Below are 16969 nucleotides of genomic sequence, written 5' to 3'. Positions count from 1 at the left end.
TCTGCAAGCAAACAGCCAAGCTCAGAGAGCACCAGGGACGTCACAGTTTAACCATGAGCTACATTCTCTTCTATTGATATAAAATATTTAAAATGAAAAGAGATTAACAAAACCAATCTGTATCATTAGTCAGTCTTACTTAATTGTGTGCCTAAGCTACTTTATTCTGTGAGCAGTTTTTTTAGGTAAGCAGCTTTTAAATAAGGCAATATGAACTTGTTATGTACTGCCATACATACAGATCTAGAAGTTATCACTGGAATCCCTTCTGAAATCCCACAAGTAAGGGAAGCTGTAATAAGGAAAGGCCGACATCTCTGTTTCCAGTTACTGAACCCATCAGGAACTGCTGTGACCACTCTCTCATACATACAAAGAAGCAACCAGTTAGTTGTGGGATTTTCTGATGGCTATCTTTCACTGTGGAATATGAAAAGCTTGAAAAAAGAGTAAGTATATGAAAAATGGTATGTCACTTAATGAAATAAATTGAAAAGGAAACATGCTAATATGCTGATCATTGAAATCTGTATATATTTTTGAGATGCATATTCTGGATATATTTGTCCCCTTACTAAAAGGACCAATGTATAGCTCTCCAGCTGTTGGATTGCATTTCCACTGATTCTCACTATTGGTCCTGTCAGCTAGAACTAGTGTGAGTTATATTACATCAAGAGGTCAATTACATCAATATATTACATCAAGAGGTCCCCAACCTTTTGGGTACCAAGGACTAGTTCCATGGAGAGAGATTTTTCCGTGGACTGGAGGGTTTGTGATTTCATGTACTGTCTGCATGCCCCGGATGGGGCTTTGCTTGTTTGTGCAGACCAGTTTCTGGCATGCCATAGTCTGGTGCCGGTCCATGGACGGGGTTGGGGACCCCTGTATTACATAACACATGTGCAGCAATTTGGAAGAGATGTGAAAAGTGATGTTAACTTAGCTTGAAAGTTCTCACCATTGTAGGTCCATTTATGAGATTCACTTTCTAGAGAAAGGATGGGATGAAGCAATTGCTATTGATTCTTCAATCCTCTAGAGCAGGGGTCTTCAAACTTGGCCCTTTTATGACTTGTGGACTTCAACTCCCAGAATTCCTCAGGCAGGCACGCTGGCTGAGGAATTCTGGGAGTTGAAGTCCACAAGTCATAAAAGGGCCAAGTTTGAAGACTCCTGCTCTAGAGCATTGGAGTTTCGTCCTGGAGAATTAAAAATACAGAACATGGTGCCTGATACTGCAGATAAAGGGGGAAATTTGCAAAAACCATATTTAGTTGTGAAGTTCCAGCCTTTTCACAACAGAACGGTTCCTTAGATTAATTCCAATATATTCAGTGAATCAAATAACTTCAGCTGCTAGCTTACAGTTTAGGAAAAAATATTGATACTCAAATGAAAAATGCATCCAACATATGCCATTTTGTTATGCATATGTTATAATTAGGATTAATGATATGGCTATACTTAATACTTTCGTTTCTGTAAGTTTTGAAACAGTTCCATATAATCCATCCTTTAATTCAGACAGCAGAGTTTTGTTAGTCTATATTATAGAATGCTGCAATGTAGATTATACATTACCCAAAATACCATATTTCCCCTAATTTCCATGTTGATTATATAACTGAATATTGAATTAAAGTATGATTACTGAATTTCCATCCATTATAAAACAATAAATATTTAGGAAATATGCCAAAATAATACAGTGTCCTGTAAATTAGAGAATTATTTTAAAATGTTTATCCATTTCCCATGTCTTCAATCCTACCTCTAATATTCAGATACCATTTCCAGTTAGAGGGAGGGAGAGTTCCTGTATATGCTGTTACTTTTCAAGAACCTGAAAATGATCCTCGCAATTGTTGCTACTTGTGGGCTGTCCAATCAACACAAGAAAGGTGGGTGAAGCAGTTTGGCTATTCTGATGATTGTAGATTCTAAAAATGTGTTCAAATCATGATTTAACTTGTATTGCTACACTCCAACAAGTAATTGATTCATTGGAGAGAGGTGTTTTACCAGACTCTAGGTATGCAGCTTTATCTGTTTCAAAACAAAAAATCTGAAATGTAAATCCAAAATTAGGATCTTGGCAATTATCTACTCCTAAAAAGTCTTCATTTTTGCTACTTGGGTATTGAAATAGTATATGTGTACTTATGGAAAATAAGTGACAGGAGAGTAAAAAGGGGATTTCAGGAATCCCTATCCCTTGTGCTTTTCCCTTCCTGTGTTGGGAAGCAGTATGAAGAGTTGAAGGAACGAAAAAGGCTAGTTCTACACTGATCCTATTGATAGATACTTTTAGACTGGAGAAACTTCATTCTTATTGAGAATTTCTTCATTTCATCTAGGAAAAGGGGATTTGTTCTGATGTGCCTCTTAAAACTTTATCTTGGTTTGAGGTGCCCAGTAGAAATGACAGTGAATTTTAGTATGTGTTCTGTAGAAACGTGAAGGTGCCTGCAGTTTTTCTTAATATACGAATATAATTTCATCATCATTTCACGATCATTTCAATGGCATAGATCCTGGTGATTAAGCAAGCGAGATCATGAAGATCAGTCATTGAAACAAATAGGGGTAATTTGATTTTTGTGCAATTGATCGAGCTTCTACATCTGAAGTAGGAATGACAACCTAGTGATAGCAATAGCACTTAGACTTATATACCGCTTCACAGTGGTTTACAGCCGTAAGTGGTTTACAGAGTCAGCATATTGCCCCCAACAATCTCGTCCTCATTTTACCGACCTCAGAAGGATGGAAGGCTGAGTCAACTTTGAGCTGGTCAGGATCAAACTGCTGGCAGTCAGTAGTCAATAGAATTAGCCTGCAATACTGCATTCTAACCATTGCACCACCATCAGCGATATCTGTTAGATGAGGGATAGGAAGTATTTTGAACTGTTGGCAGAAGAGTCTTTCGCAGTAGTATGGTTGTCATGCACAGGGCTAAAATTTTGGTTTATTTTGCCAGGATGTTTTTTTCCCCAGTTGAGTTATAGCTTTCTTTATCTTTCAATTGTATAAAAGACTGCTTTAAGATTACAGTAATGTTTTCATTGGCTTCACACCTCAAACAGTTGTAAAATAAGGCCTCCCATGTAAACCCTAGAGCCATAACAAAAGTTCCCTAGGGTCACAAGTTATCCTCTCTGTGGTTTACTATACAGCTGTGCTTACTTTACTATCTGCCTTATATAACAAATAATTGAGATGCCTGTATTCTTTATTATAGTCTTGATATTTCATTTTAGTGAAGGAGATATTCTTAGTTTACATTTGCTGCAGTTGGCTTTCAGTGACAGAAGGCGGTTGGCATCAGGACAAATCATATATGAGGTAAAGTATTATGTTTAAATTTTAAGTACTGAAGTGAAGTGTATTAGAACCTATTACAGCATTAATCTTACCACTACAAATGGGCTGCTAGTTTGCTTGCTTTTATTTAATTTAGATTTTAAGATAATCTGGCGTCTTTCTGTAGGAGAAGTATATGCTGAACCTGTGTTTACCATGGCTATTGAGATAATTCTACACATTTTAGACAGTATTAAGACATTTTTAATTTCATGTGCACATATGTTTGCATTCAGAAGTTTCTTCTCAATTGTTAACATGTTGAGTTTTGTACTTGTATTGTTAAGTACATATTGAGTTTTTATACTTGTTCATTGTTAAAATCGAGAAAAAGAGTAATAAAAGGATATAATGTAATTATGGGCCATTTCCTGCCACAGATTTAAAATTATTCACTTTATCAGAAGGTAAATAACGTATTTGGGTGTAAATGGGATTCAGACACAGAGGCATCAATTCCCCCCCCCCCCAAAAAAAAGATTGATTGCCGTGGTTGTGTGATAGAAGCCATGGCCCATACATGCAACAAAAAGGTGGTGTGATTTCAGTTGTGCAGTTCAGCCATCATCTTCATATTTTTTGTATATCCAGCAGACATCCAGATTACATCAAGGTGTTCCATAGTCTTTATGAGATGCAGGGAAAGCAACTTGGAGCAACATTTGTAATTGCCCAATCTCTGATAGATTCTCTTAACCTTACACAGCATTTTTCTGGGGATCATTAGCATAATAACTTGAAAGTGGGACTGTAAATGAGGAGCTCTCAGACCTGAGGTCCATGTGAGAAGGAAATAGAAACAATTCCAGTAGTTTGTTTAAAAGAACTAAAAAAATGAAATTATCCTTAATATTGGGTAGCTGTGATCAGATCATTCTGTATATAAATTTCAGAGCATTTATTTTAGTCTCTGGTGCTTAATGCAAAACCACAAAATCACTTGAACTTCGTTTTGAGTTATATTTTTAAGCAGATATTTTAATGGTTTATCAGTAATAATTGATAAACTTTTTTTAGAAAGAACAAGCCTCAAACATTCTGAGAGGCTTAGAAAAAATGTCACGTATACACTTCCTTCCAGGGTTAACTGCATACTTAACATACTTATTTTTTTCATAAATTCAATTTCCTGTCTTTCCTTTTCAAAAGTTGTTTAATTTAAACAGAAGAACAGACCTGATTTTGAATTATATTCATGTACTTAATAGCTCATGTATAAATTACCTAACATTGAACTAGATTCATCATAGGTGCTGAAATGTCACAGCCACCTTTTTGCTTACCAACTGGATTGATATGTGAATTGCCTACGGCAGGGCTATCAAACTGCCGGCTCAGAGGCCGGACGTGTCACAAGGAAATTGCGCCCACCCCATTGCCAGCAATGGGGAAAAAGTTCTGATATGTTGCATGACGTCACGAGTTTGACAATGTCTGGCCTACTGGATTGCACATTTTTCAGCTTGGTTATTTACTTTTACAATAAACACAGAGAGGTGATTTGTGCAGTAATGATGTTTTAAAGCATTTTAAACTATTAGAAAACAAAAATAAATTGCTCTTTTTTTAAAAAAAATCTGCTACTAACAATAAAATGGTGACTGATTAAAAAAAAAACCAACAGTATTTCCTCATTTAAAATAACTTTGGTAGTTAATATCAAGAGGTATATTGGCCTGTGACCTACTGGGAATATGTGACCTGCCATTTCATTGTTCTAACTTTGTGGAAAGTAATTTAGAATCAAAGTTTCGCATCCTGGGAGAAGACACACATATATCCTCAAAGTAGTTCTAATAGGTTTTTTACATTTTTACTTAAAGAAGCATTGCCACTTCTGTATTACTGAACATTCATGACAGTTAAGCAGGGTTCAGTATGGACACAGTTGTTCTTTATCTTTCACTTCATTCTTAAAAATTGTCAATACCATTGATTAATGGTGTCTTAAAACTGTCAATGCCATTGATGAAAAGTTGCCATTCAGATAATACTTTAAAGACCAAAAGAATTTTTATCATAACTGAAAAGTGTTTTCCAAGTAATAACCAAGATGTTAAGCATTAGTTATTGAGAATTGAAGTTCTCACATTCTTGATCAGATACATTGACTTGATGCAATATTTTTCCAGGGTTTGGAATACTGTGAAGAAAGATACAGTCTGGACCTCGCAGGGGGAGTTTCCTCTTTGAGAGGACAGCCTAGCAATATCAAATTAATTGGTTGTCAAGCTATAGAAAAATTTCGAAGCCATGTTGACAGAGAAGATAGTATTAATGAAGGTTAGTATTGTACACTTCACAGCTAATAATGAGAACTTGTTATGTCAGACTTATGCCTGAACGATACACTTTGTTTCTGCATAAATGTTGATTGTTTTTTTATGTCCTGTTTAATTCTTAGTAATAATTTGTGGTATATATTTCAATTACGAACAACCCAGATACATTTTGTGAAGTCCTATAAATCTATACTAGAATTAGTATTTAATAAAAAAATCACTGAAACGTATGTGTGCATTCACATAGACATACAAATTTATATCTAATATAAATGAATAGAATAGAATAACAGAGTTGGAAGGTACCTTGGAGGTCCTCTAGTCCAACCCCCTGCTTAGGCAGGAAACCCTATACCATTTCAGACAAATGGCTGTCCAGTCTCTTAAAAACTTCCAGTGTTGGAGCATTCACAACTTCTGGAGGCAAGTTGTTCCCTTCTAATTGCCCTTCTATTTGCTCAGTTGAGCATCCTATTGTTCTTCCTGTATGGCATTGTGTTCCAATGTTAAACCCCCAGAGCTGGTGTGGAGAATGGGCAGAGGAACAGAATTAGGGTTTTTATTGCATTATCAAGCAGAATGACATATTTAGCTCTGAGCAAGGGAGCTATTTCTGGCTTTAGCAGTTAGAGACTAGAATGATAGATGTAGCTGCACTTTCATCAGATCAATAAGTCACATAAATCTATATTTTCCAAGAATACTTAGTAGAGTTCTGTTACACATTTTAGCCACGGGAACATCAGAGTAATGGGCTTGAGAATTGCATTAGTGCCTTGAGGGAGTGTCTAGATATGGTGGGTGGTACAATATTTTTGCTTTCACTCTGTGTGTTATCACATTCACCCATGTCCTTTTGTGCACTAGTCTGGAAATAGTATAGATTAGATTATTATTAGATTAAACTGTATTATTACTATTAGATCGCCAAGTCTTTCCAACCATAAAGTGATTGAGGAGACATAATCTGAGGTGTAAAATGGTTCTTCAAGGATAGAAGATGTTTCCCGACTAGAGGCCTTGCATGGTGTACAATATATGGTCTATGAATCAAAATCTCCTTTCACATGGTAATCATTGAATAAACAAAAAGCTTCAGATGGTCACAGCTGTATACATTTCAAAAGTGATATTTAGAGCAATTTTTTTGTTTTACACAGTGATGTAATAGCATTTTATCATTCAGTTTTGATGGTTGTTTGCTTTTAAGCATTAATCGTTAAATTTAATTTATAAGGATAGACTAATATTTGCCAAAGATTAAATAAATTACAGCCTGTATAACCAGCTGCTCTTCACATGAAAAGGTAACTGGAAATTGACTTTAGGGGTTTTTTTGCTGCAAATATCAAAGGTATCTTTTTTTAAAAGATAAGATAAGATAACCTTTATTGTCATTTTTTTACTGTGGGCACAACGGCACACATCAAAAATGAAATTTAGTTGCCCGCTCTCAAAGTGAAACACATACATGACACACACCTAGCCATACTATATACAACATATGTACATAGACCCACATTCCTACATATACATAACAAATACATATTAAATACTGTCCATCTTGAATATATAACGGAAGGAGGAAGCCTGAGAGTTCACAAGGTTAATGCTGTATGGAATGAAACTATGGCTGAATCTGGATGTTCTGTTACGGATACCACGAAGCCTCCTCCCAGAAGGTAGCAAAGAAAAGAGGTCGTGAAGAGGATGGAAGTTTCTATCACTTTTTGCCACCTTAAATGAAATAACCATCTTTGAGAAAAATAAATATTTCTGGTTATGTAGATTTTTGGTGAAGGATTATACAATTATGAGTTTAATCAGAGAGTAGTAGGTACAGAATTAACTACAATATTTCATAAATATGGAGTGTTTCTCAGGCATAATTCCTTCCACCAGGAAACAATTCTTCCATTAGCTTGTAGTTAGTGCTACAGAAGCACTTGGCCGAATTGGTTTAAATAGTGGATAGTTGGTTAATTGGCTTAAACAGTGAAATAGAAATAGATCATTGGCCTTATTCTGTTTGTGAACGAATTATTGTATGAAGAGGTTAAATGGGTAGCACTCACCCTAGCTGACAGCGAGCTGAACTACAATATTAGGTCATTGGTAATTTTCTCTAAAGGGACGTGGTGGCTCAGTCGGTTAGGACGCTAAGCCTGTCGATCAGAAGGTCGGCAATTTGGCGGGTCAAATCCCGAGTGCCGCGTAAGAGAGTGAGCGCCTGTTACTCGTCCCAGCTTCTGCCAACCTAGCAGTTCGAAAGCACGTAAAAATGCAAGTAGAAAAATAGGGACCACTACGGTGGGAAGGTAAACAGTGTTCCGTGCGCCTTTGGCATCCAGTCATGCCAGCCACATGACCACGGAGACGTCCTCGGACAGGCGCTGGCTCTTTGGCTTTGAAACGGAGATGAGCACCGGCCCCTAGAGTTGGAAACGACTAGCACGCATGTGCGGGGGAACCTTTACCTTTACTAATTTTCTCTAACACCAATATCTAATCTGTATTTGATTGTTTTAAAAGTATTTAGTTTAGTTTGGTTTAGTTTAGTATAGGATTTTTTTTAGCTTTAGCAAAGAAAGATGGCTAAGAGCAAATATCAAATGCACTTATATTCATGGACTCTTAGCTTGGATTGAACTAAGTAGCTTAATAAATTAGGACTGCAAGATATTCAGAGATTGTACATAGCCAAGTATTTTGCTATGTTGCATGGGTACCTCTTGAGATATGTAAATCTATTCCATAGAATTGTATTGATATAATTTGTACCTGCCTTTTATAGTAATTCCATCGCCTTTTTTTTTTTGACCCAGTCATGTCACCTGATACAAGTGTATCTGTCTTTACCTGGCAAGTGAATACCTATGGTCAAGGCAAGCCATCTACCTACTTAGGTATTTTTGATATAAATCGCTGGTATCATGCTCAGATGCCAGATTCATTAAGGTAAGTGATAGTCTCTTCTTACCACAAAATTTCAGAAAGAATAGATGTTAATACTGTCAGATTTACTTCTTCTTTGTTTTCTTAAGGCCAGGGGAATTTTTACACAATTGTCCATATTTTGCATTATGGTCTTTGGATGCTGTGGGGAGCATCACCTCTCCGAATCATATTTTGGATGTCTTGGTACATGAACGAAGCTTTACTCGGGGAGTGCCTCCTTCATATCCTCCACCTGAACAGTTTTTTAACCCAAGCACTTACAATTTTGGTAAGTGTATTATCAACTGCTTTTACGGGAGCATTTTGAAGTTATTGCACCCACCATATACTTTTGAAATATTGTTGTGATGGCCTTTCCAGGTCCGAAAAAGTGGGATAAAAATCTAATAAGAATAATGCACGTTCTGCTGCAATAGGTCAAGCAGTAATGTGTATGTCAGTGCAGGAAAAGTACTGTGTGAAGCTCAGATTTATTCTTAATACAGATAGTCCTCAACTTACAATCATTTGCTTAGTGACAGTTTGAGGTTACAACAGCCTGAAAAAGTGATATATGAGCATTTGTCACATGACTGTTGTAGCAACTCTGTGGTCACATGATCAGAATTGGGAGTCTTGACACTTGGCATGTACTTACAACAGTGGCAATGTCCTGGAGTCATGTGGCCACCTTTTGCGACCTTCTGACAAGCAAAGCCAATGGGGAAGCCAGATTCACTTAACAACCGGGTTACTAACTTAACAACTGCAACGATTCATTTGAGAATTGTAGCAAGAAAGATCATAAAATGGGGCAAAACTCACTTCACTGACTTGCTTAGCAACTGAAATTTTGGGCTCAATTGTGGTTGTAAGTCAAGGACTATCTGTATATGGAATGTACATTGCTGCATTTTGATATAAAATATTAATCTCCTAGCGTCTCCTTTGGTTAGTGCTAGTGATAAAAAGTATAATTCTTTCCTATGATGCTTGCTTAATGTTTAATATCAACTACGTATATTACTTGTTATGCTCTGTTTCAGGGAGTACCATTTAATTTTACAATTAAATGTTGGGATTTGGGTGTGGGCAAACATTAGTATTGGAAAAGCTACTCTCTTCTTTTATCTTTAAGCCGGTGCCCTTTCTTGTACTTTATTTTGTTGTGTCCATAACCGTTGCTTTTGCAAACTTTCCTCCTGCTTCTATTGTACAGGGGCCAGAAGTTGATTAGTACTAGACTAAATCAATACTGTCAAAGTAGTAGCATACTGGAGAGCTGTCATTATTCCTGGCTTGGTTTTAAAATTATCAAACGTATTTCAGGAGTCAGACTGATTCATTGAATTAAATTATTGTCCATTGATTTGGACAGAGACCTGGATATAGATTGAGGGAGTTTAATTCATCCTCTTATACAATTATCGTCTCTGCATCAGTGCCCCAATGTATGAAATAAAATTGCTGGAAAGCTTTGCTTTCATTATAATATCAGTCATTTTGCCCCTCATTATTCTAATGAAGAACTCTATTCCACAGATGCCACTTGTTTACTGAATTGTGGAATAGTTCATATGTCTTGCACAGGATTTCAAAAAGATGTAAGTATTATTTGTTTACTGCTGTATTATGGCATTCTATTTATTTTCTTATCTTTTTCAATTCATAAACGTGGATCGGCTTTACTTTGGAAACTTTATTTCTGCTTAAAAATATATATATCTAGTGGTTTAATAGTTAGTCATTGATTTTGGTTCTAACTGCAGAACCAGTTTGGTCTAGTGGTTAAGGCAGGGGTGTCAAACTCAATTTCATTGAGGGCCGCATCAGCATTGTGGTTGGGGCCGGGTGAGTATGGCCAGGGTGGGCGTGGCCAGCTCTACATTGTTCGCATCAAGGGTGCCTATGGGGGCCTGGGCAGGAGTAGGACAGATCTGAGGATCTCTGGCAGAAGGAGGGTCTCTGGGCTAGGGCCAAGGCAATGGGGGCCATTCCCTCACTGTTTCCAAGATGGCTTTGCGGGCCACATGAAACCATTTCGCGGGCCAGATCTGGCCCCCGGGCCTTGTGTTTGACATGTCTGGGTTAAGGCATCAGGCCAGAAACTAGGCGACTGAATTCTAGTTCTACCATAAGGCAAGGAAGCCAGCTAGGTCATTCTCTCAGGTGAAAACGGGTATGTCAGTTCCTGTCTTAACCAATTGGATCAACACTTGGCTGATATGGGAAAACAGAACCCTGGAGCTGGCAATGCAAAAGTTATGATTTCTGTATGCCTGCTTACACCTTTCATTTGCTGAGACCAGAACCTACCACTCCCTTTAAAAATGTTTACGTTCCCATTTTTAAAGATTTCACATATTTTCTAAACAGGTACAGGTAGTCCTTGAATTACGACCACAGCGGAGCCTGCCCTTCATGATTGTAAATCATAACAGTTGTGAAATGGGTCAGTCACTTGACTGATCTAGTCTTACAGTTTTTTCTTGCAATAGTCATTAATTGAAGCATCACAGTTGTTAACTGATGGCTCATTATGGGCACAGTTTTACCAAAAATTGGAAGTAAATGCCAGTTTTTAACAAAACGGTTGTAAAAACATCCTGGGACTGCAGGATGATGCAAGTGACCAGAAATGTGGCCTGGTTGCTGAGCACCCAAAGTGTGGCCATTTGACTGTGGGGAGGGGCAACTGTCAGAACTTCAAATCAGATCGTAAATACTCAGAACTTTGTCAGAACTTTGAACAATCACTAAGTGAGCAGTCATAAGTCATGGACTACCATGTATTTGGAATCATTTAAAAAGTAATTCTTAAACATTTATGACTTTTTGTACCACAGTACAGTTTTTCAGAGGCACTTGAGCAGCACAAAGCCTTGCAAGTGAATCTGTCCAAGTTACTGGGTCTTGATTTCTACTATCCTGCCTATACCAAACACAGTTACATTTATTTCTTTATAGCTTCTTTGCCTGGTATAGAGAATATGAAAGGCAGACAATAATTTATATGCCTTTATTTTTACAAGAATTGTTTAATTTAAAATGTAGTGATTTTTCAGTGTTCTACATACAGTTTGTCCTAATGCAAAATTATTTGATTAATTGCAGACATTGCATTTCTTAAAAAATTCTGGCTGTTCATTAAGTGAAACTATTCCTGAGGGTTATAATAGATGCCTTATTGCTGGTTTACTGTCTCCAAGATTTATTGATATACAGCCAACAAGTCTGAGCCAGGTGAGTTTATGATGAAGATATGATTGAAAATGCAGTTATGTTACTTGATTCTTAAATTTTAGTAAATTGGTGATTGGCATGGCTATCTTTGCGAAAGAGGGAATAAATTGACTATAAAAGTTGGCAAACCCCAGAAAACTTTGAAGCTACAATTACTGATTCCAGACTGTGAGCAGACCCAGTGTGTCCATATTCCTAGCTGGATCCAGCATGTCAGATGCTATGCAGCTACAGCTGGATTACATTTTTAATGCTGAAATTGTGAATCACTGATGCCATGAAATGCTGAGAAAGTGCATCTTGCTTTCTTTTTGATTTTTTTTTTAGGAAGAGCAGTTTGAAGCTGTGTTATCAACTGCTATCCAGACAAGTTCTTTGGGGCTCCTCACTAGCTGCATCAAACAGTGGACTGCTGAAGGTAAACGTAACCTTGTTGTTCAATAAAATTATTTTGTTAAATAACTTCTATAATTTATGCTTTTTGTTTTTTTGAAGAGCAACCAGATTCTGCACCCAACTTGCGTTTTATTCTCGAATGGGCATGGAGTAAAGTTGTTAAAACAAAAGAAGACTTCATTCGTCTCTGTAAGTAATATAATGTGTTTTGAAACAGTGGTCTATCAAGTTATCATTTACAGAAATTATTCGGTAATTGGGCGTAATTATTTGATTAATTATATTGAATAAAAACATGTTGAATTCTGAGCCTTAACTAAAGTTGTCAAAATTCTATTTTTTAAAGGTGGTCCCTTATTTGATGGGTCATCTAACTTCGTTGATCCACAGACTCTACAGTCTCTCCAGCGCTGTGAGTTGCTTCTTAGCAACCTTAACATGGTGTTAAACTATTTTATCATGGAAGCTCAAGAACTGACTGAACAAGGTATGTAAATGTCATCAAATTTAAGATGCCCATTGTATATTACCTTTTAACAAATAGGAATCTTACATTCTCCTTCATGTATTTGTATGTCCACTTTTGTATGGTCATTTTCTCTTTTGAATTAGAAAATAAAAAAGATGATTTGATCTCCAGATCCGATACAGAAAAGTTTAAAAGAAAGCTTGATTTGTTATCTTATTCTTGGTATAGAGGAAATTTTATATCCTGTGCAGATTATTTGCGGCTATATTTGGATTAAAGCCAGAATACCTATATAATCATGAATGAACTAAATGATCCCTCTGTCTTTAAGATGACAAATTATTGCCCATACTTTCTCAAGGTTAGATGAAGCTTTTTTTAAAAAGCAAGTCTGTGTTCATTTTTTTAGGCATTACAGATCTAACAAATAAACAGGTTGTAACCAGTCTCCTTTCACAATATTTACAAGTGGTCATCTGGTTCTGTCGATCCAATCTCCTTCCAGAAAATTTAGGTAGGTCTCCTTCAGCTGTCTTATTTCAGTAACAGCTTATTTCCTATTTTATTACTAGTATATATCTATTTCTTATGGAAAAATCAACATCATTTTGAAAAAGTTAATTTCTTGAAATTCTAGATTTCAAATATGCACATTAAGAACTCATAGAAGAATCTACTTCAAGAACTGCTGAAACTGTACTCTTTTTCTAAAGGCAGCTGTTTATGCTTGTAAGCAATTTTCCAGAAGCAAGAATGGGAAACAGAAACTTATTTTCTTTTGTTAGACTATCTTTCTTTCTTTCTTTCTTTCTTTCTTTCTTTCTTTCTTTCTTTCTTTCTTTCTTTCTTTCTTTCTTTCTTTCTTTCTTCATGGAACTACAAATTTTCTAGTTTTCTTAGCAAATACTTGTTCTCTTTCTCTGGACATATATGAAGAAGGCAGTGTTCAATTAGTCTTTCATTCACTTATGGAATGTTGAAAACACCTTGATGGATCTTTATTTTCTTGATAGTGACTAAAACTAATAGCTGCAAATTGAATGATCCTTGAATTTGAACCTGTTGTAAAAAAAAATCTGCTTTCACATATTAACAGGATTAATCAGGAGTACTGATTATTTTGCACCTGATACGTTTTAAAATGAGTTTTCATTTTTTTTATGCAGAGGAAGACATGCATTTGTCAAAATCTTTCTATAATTACCAACATATTCAACGATTTTATATCAATTGTCATCAAAAATTGGAACGCTTATCAAGGTAAGAGTTTTTTTAAAGTGTGTTAAGTCTCAGTGGAAGGATTTTAACAGCTGTGAGCAGCTTGCAGGGGGAAGGGCACTAAAGTTTATGTAAAATGTTATTCAGTGCATGTTTATAAAACTCAAGAATGGATAGGGAGAAAATGTCACTAGTCATTTTCTTGCTGGCATTTGAGATGACTTATTTCCTTTTTTGTGGCGCAGAGGGTGGTTCAGTGTCTGCCTTTCTTCATTTCATATAACTGAGCAATATCTTGTTTTCTGCGGGCCCTTTATAAATTGTTAAGTCTTTCTAGATGAGATTTATTAAAGCATGTGGCAAATAACTGGCCACACTTTTCAATAAAAAAAATGTGATTTTAGAGACTACCCTTTTGCATATGCTTCTACCTAAATTGCTTAGCTTTATTGTTGGGTTGACGTTTTTGGGGGTTTTGTGAATTAATTTTGAAGGAAGAAAAATTTGAATTGCATGATTTGTTACTAAATAGACTTTTTAAACTTGCTTTTAACAATAGGAAATTAAATGCCTGCCTTCCTGTTATATAGGGGCAAATGGAACCCTGATTGTTTGATGATTGATGGCATGATTTCCCAGTTAGGTGATTCAGTTGTGAAGTTGTGGCAGAAAGATGATGGGGGGACTGGAAAGTATCCCCCTCCCACATTACATGTAAGTAACATGAATAAGCCAATTTTGGGTAGTGGTTTAAGGCAGTAGGCTAGTAACTGGGAGATTGTGGATTCTAGTCCTGCTTTAGGCACAAAGCCAGCTGGCTAATTTCTGAAAGTTTGAAAAGTGCATGGCTTTGTCCAGGAAATTGCCAGTAATGAAGAATTTTGTAAAAGATATGCTGTATTTGAATAATTACAATAATTGACTTAGCGTGTGTGTTCTAATTATAGGCATTGCTTGATCTCTACTTGTTAGAAAACACTGAAGAACTCTACAAGCATGCAATTGTATCCTTTCAGAAACATAAAATATGACAATGGCTGCCGCATATTTCATTTTCAAGTTTTAAAATATAAATGTTCTTTTAAAAATTAGCACTTTCCATTATCATTTCTGTCCAACACTTAAAATGAATGAAAACATGGATATTACTGGTCTGAATAATAATACAATATTGAACCTGGGAGGAGTTTGCTATTTACAAATCTGCTTCCTACTTTGTGGGTCTCTCCACATTTGCATATCCAGTTGAGACTTCTATTATCCTTTAGGCCCAGAAAAGAGCACAATTAATCCAGTTTATGCAAAGTACATGGATGATTTTTTTTTAAAAAAAAATTGTACCTTTGAAAGATAAAACATCACAAAATATCATGAAACATTACCATTGTTCTATGCAGAGCAAGAATTGTTTTAAACTCAGGACAAATCTGTTTTGAATTAAAGACACTTCTGACATGTTTTTAACAGTCTTTTGTGTGTCATAGTCATGGTTTTGACTCAGAACAGTTCAAATGAAGTATTTTGCAGGCCCCTAATGCCAAGCTTCAGAGAGGCCAAAGTACTTGTATGTTGTTCTTTCTTAATTTCAGTAATTCAAAATTTCTACTGTTAAGTTACATTTGCAAGACAGAATTGTGGCTTCAGAATTCATTTACATTAAAGATTGAAGTTATATATGTTTTAATATTGTTAATGAGATTTTACAAGATAAAATTGTAGCAAAATATATTTATCAAATAGGAATGTTCTGTTGTTTCAAAGGAAACAACTCTCAGTTATCCTTAATAAGCTAATTAGACAATTTATTTATTACTGGATATCATGCATTCCTGTCCAAACAGAACGGATACTTCAGTGGATTCTTTCCCAACAGCCTTTGCAGTTCCAATAGGTCTGGTTAACCTAATTCAGGGTTTTTGGTGTTTGGATCATAATGACTATGAGGTCAGTATAAAGTAGTAATTCAACTGTTTTATTTATTATTGGATTTTATATTTTACATCTTGGCTTATATAACTTTATTCAGTGCTTCTTGAGAAAGTGCAGTAAAGTACTCTAGAGCAAGGATTCCCAACCCACGGTCCACGGACCGGCACCGGTCTGCAGCAGGCCAGAAACCGGGCCACGCAACCCAGGCAAAGCTCTATCTGTGGGATGCAGGCAGCATGAGTAAACCACGCCCCCTCTGATCTGCAGAGAAACCTCTCAGCCAACATACACAACAAGAAGAAATTAAAAATGGCAATCTGGATAACACAAACTTGGAATAGCTGTACAAAGTACTAGACACACACACATACACGCACACCGGAGAAAATACTAGTTTAGATTATTCATATAATTTTTATTTCTATTCTAATTATAACCTTGCGCTTTTGCAGAATTCTCTCTCCTATCTGTTTCATCCAGCTACAATCAAATTGCCCTGGCAACACATGCGGATCATTCAAGCTTTGATGTGTCAAGGAGAGCACAAGCGAGCCCTTCGATATATACACATGATGAAACCGTCAATGATAAATAGCACTGAAGTTGCACTCCACCTTACTGTCTTACTATATAACAGGTAAAGCACATCTTTTATCTTTTGTAACATTATGCTTAATTCATAAAGGAAAATGATCCACACACACACATATGTTAAGTGTTTGTTAAGTATTTTGAATACCTTGCTAGGCCCCAAACACGGGGCACATCTTATTTCCTGTTTCAGCCTAACCCAAGGCCATCTGCAGGCTGTAGTCACAACAGTGACAGCTCATATTTGTGTAAATTTTTTGGATTGCTAACAAAGAATTAAAGGGAGGCTGATATGGCCATTTCAAACTCATTTGTTCTCATTGGTCAGCCATACCCTTCTGAGATTCGAACCTGGGCCGACTGCATCTTAAGCAGTTGTTTTAACCCCTAGGCCACAGGCTCTCTCTCGCTTTGTTAGCTGCAAGGCAAGGGAAATATGTGTTAAGTGTTTAAGTTTTTTGAATACCTTGCTAGGCCCCAAACACGAGGCAAATCTTATTTACTGTTTCAGCCTAACTGATGACTGATGAGA

At 36.3% G+C, this 16969-nt stretch overlaps 1 protein-coding gene across 2 annotated transcripts in view; it reads left to right on the top strand.

The window, feature by feature from the left end:
- The window catches only part of AHCTF1 (AT-hook containing transcription factor 1), a 51256-nt gene that overhangs the window by 12593 nt on the left and 21694 nt on the right, over positions 1–16969 (top strand). The window contains exons 5-21 of one of the 2 annotated variants that reach the window (XM_081336173.1): positions 242–449; positions 1791–1907; positions 3270–3354; positions 5505–5655; positions 8480–8612; positions 8699–8880; positions 10134–10195; positions 11706–11834; positions 12162–12252; positions 12330–12419; positions 12577–12717; positions 13109–13213; positions 13866–13959; positions 14508–14631; positions 14865–14921; positions 15715–15861; positions 16299–16483. In XM_081336173.1, the coding sequence (XP_081192299.1) occupies positions 242–449; positions 1791–1907; positions 3270–3354; positions 5505–5655; positions 8480–8612; positions 8699–8880; positions 10134–10195; positions 11706–11834; positions 12162–12252; positions 12330–12419; positions 12577–12717; positions 13109–13213; positions 13866–13959; positions 14508–14631; positions 14865–14921; positions 15715–15861; positions 16299–16483 (2101 nt within the window). Of the gene's footprint in view, positions 1–241; positions 450–1790; positions 1908–3269; positions 3355–5504; positions 5656–6684; positions 6725–8479; positions 8613–8698; positions 8881–10133; positions 10196–11705; positions 11835–12161; positions 12253–12329; positions 12420–12576; positions 12718–13108; positions 13214–13865; positions 13960–14507; positions 14632–14864; positions 14922–15714; positions 15862–16298; positions 16484–16969 lie in introns of those variants that run through there. The other variant, XM_081336174.1, reaches the window with a different exon arrangement.

Source organism: Vipera berus (assembly GCF_964194415.1).
Source record: "Vipera berus genome assembly, chromosome: 1".
Taxonomy (NCBI): domain Eukaryota; kingdom Metazoa; phylum Chordata; class Lepidosauria; order Squamata; family Viperidae; genus Vipera; species Vipera berus.
Note: the sequence above shows the minus strand (reverse complement) of the source record. Positions and strands in the feature narration are given on the sequence as shown.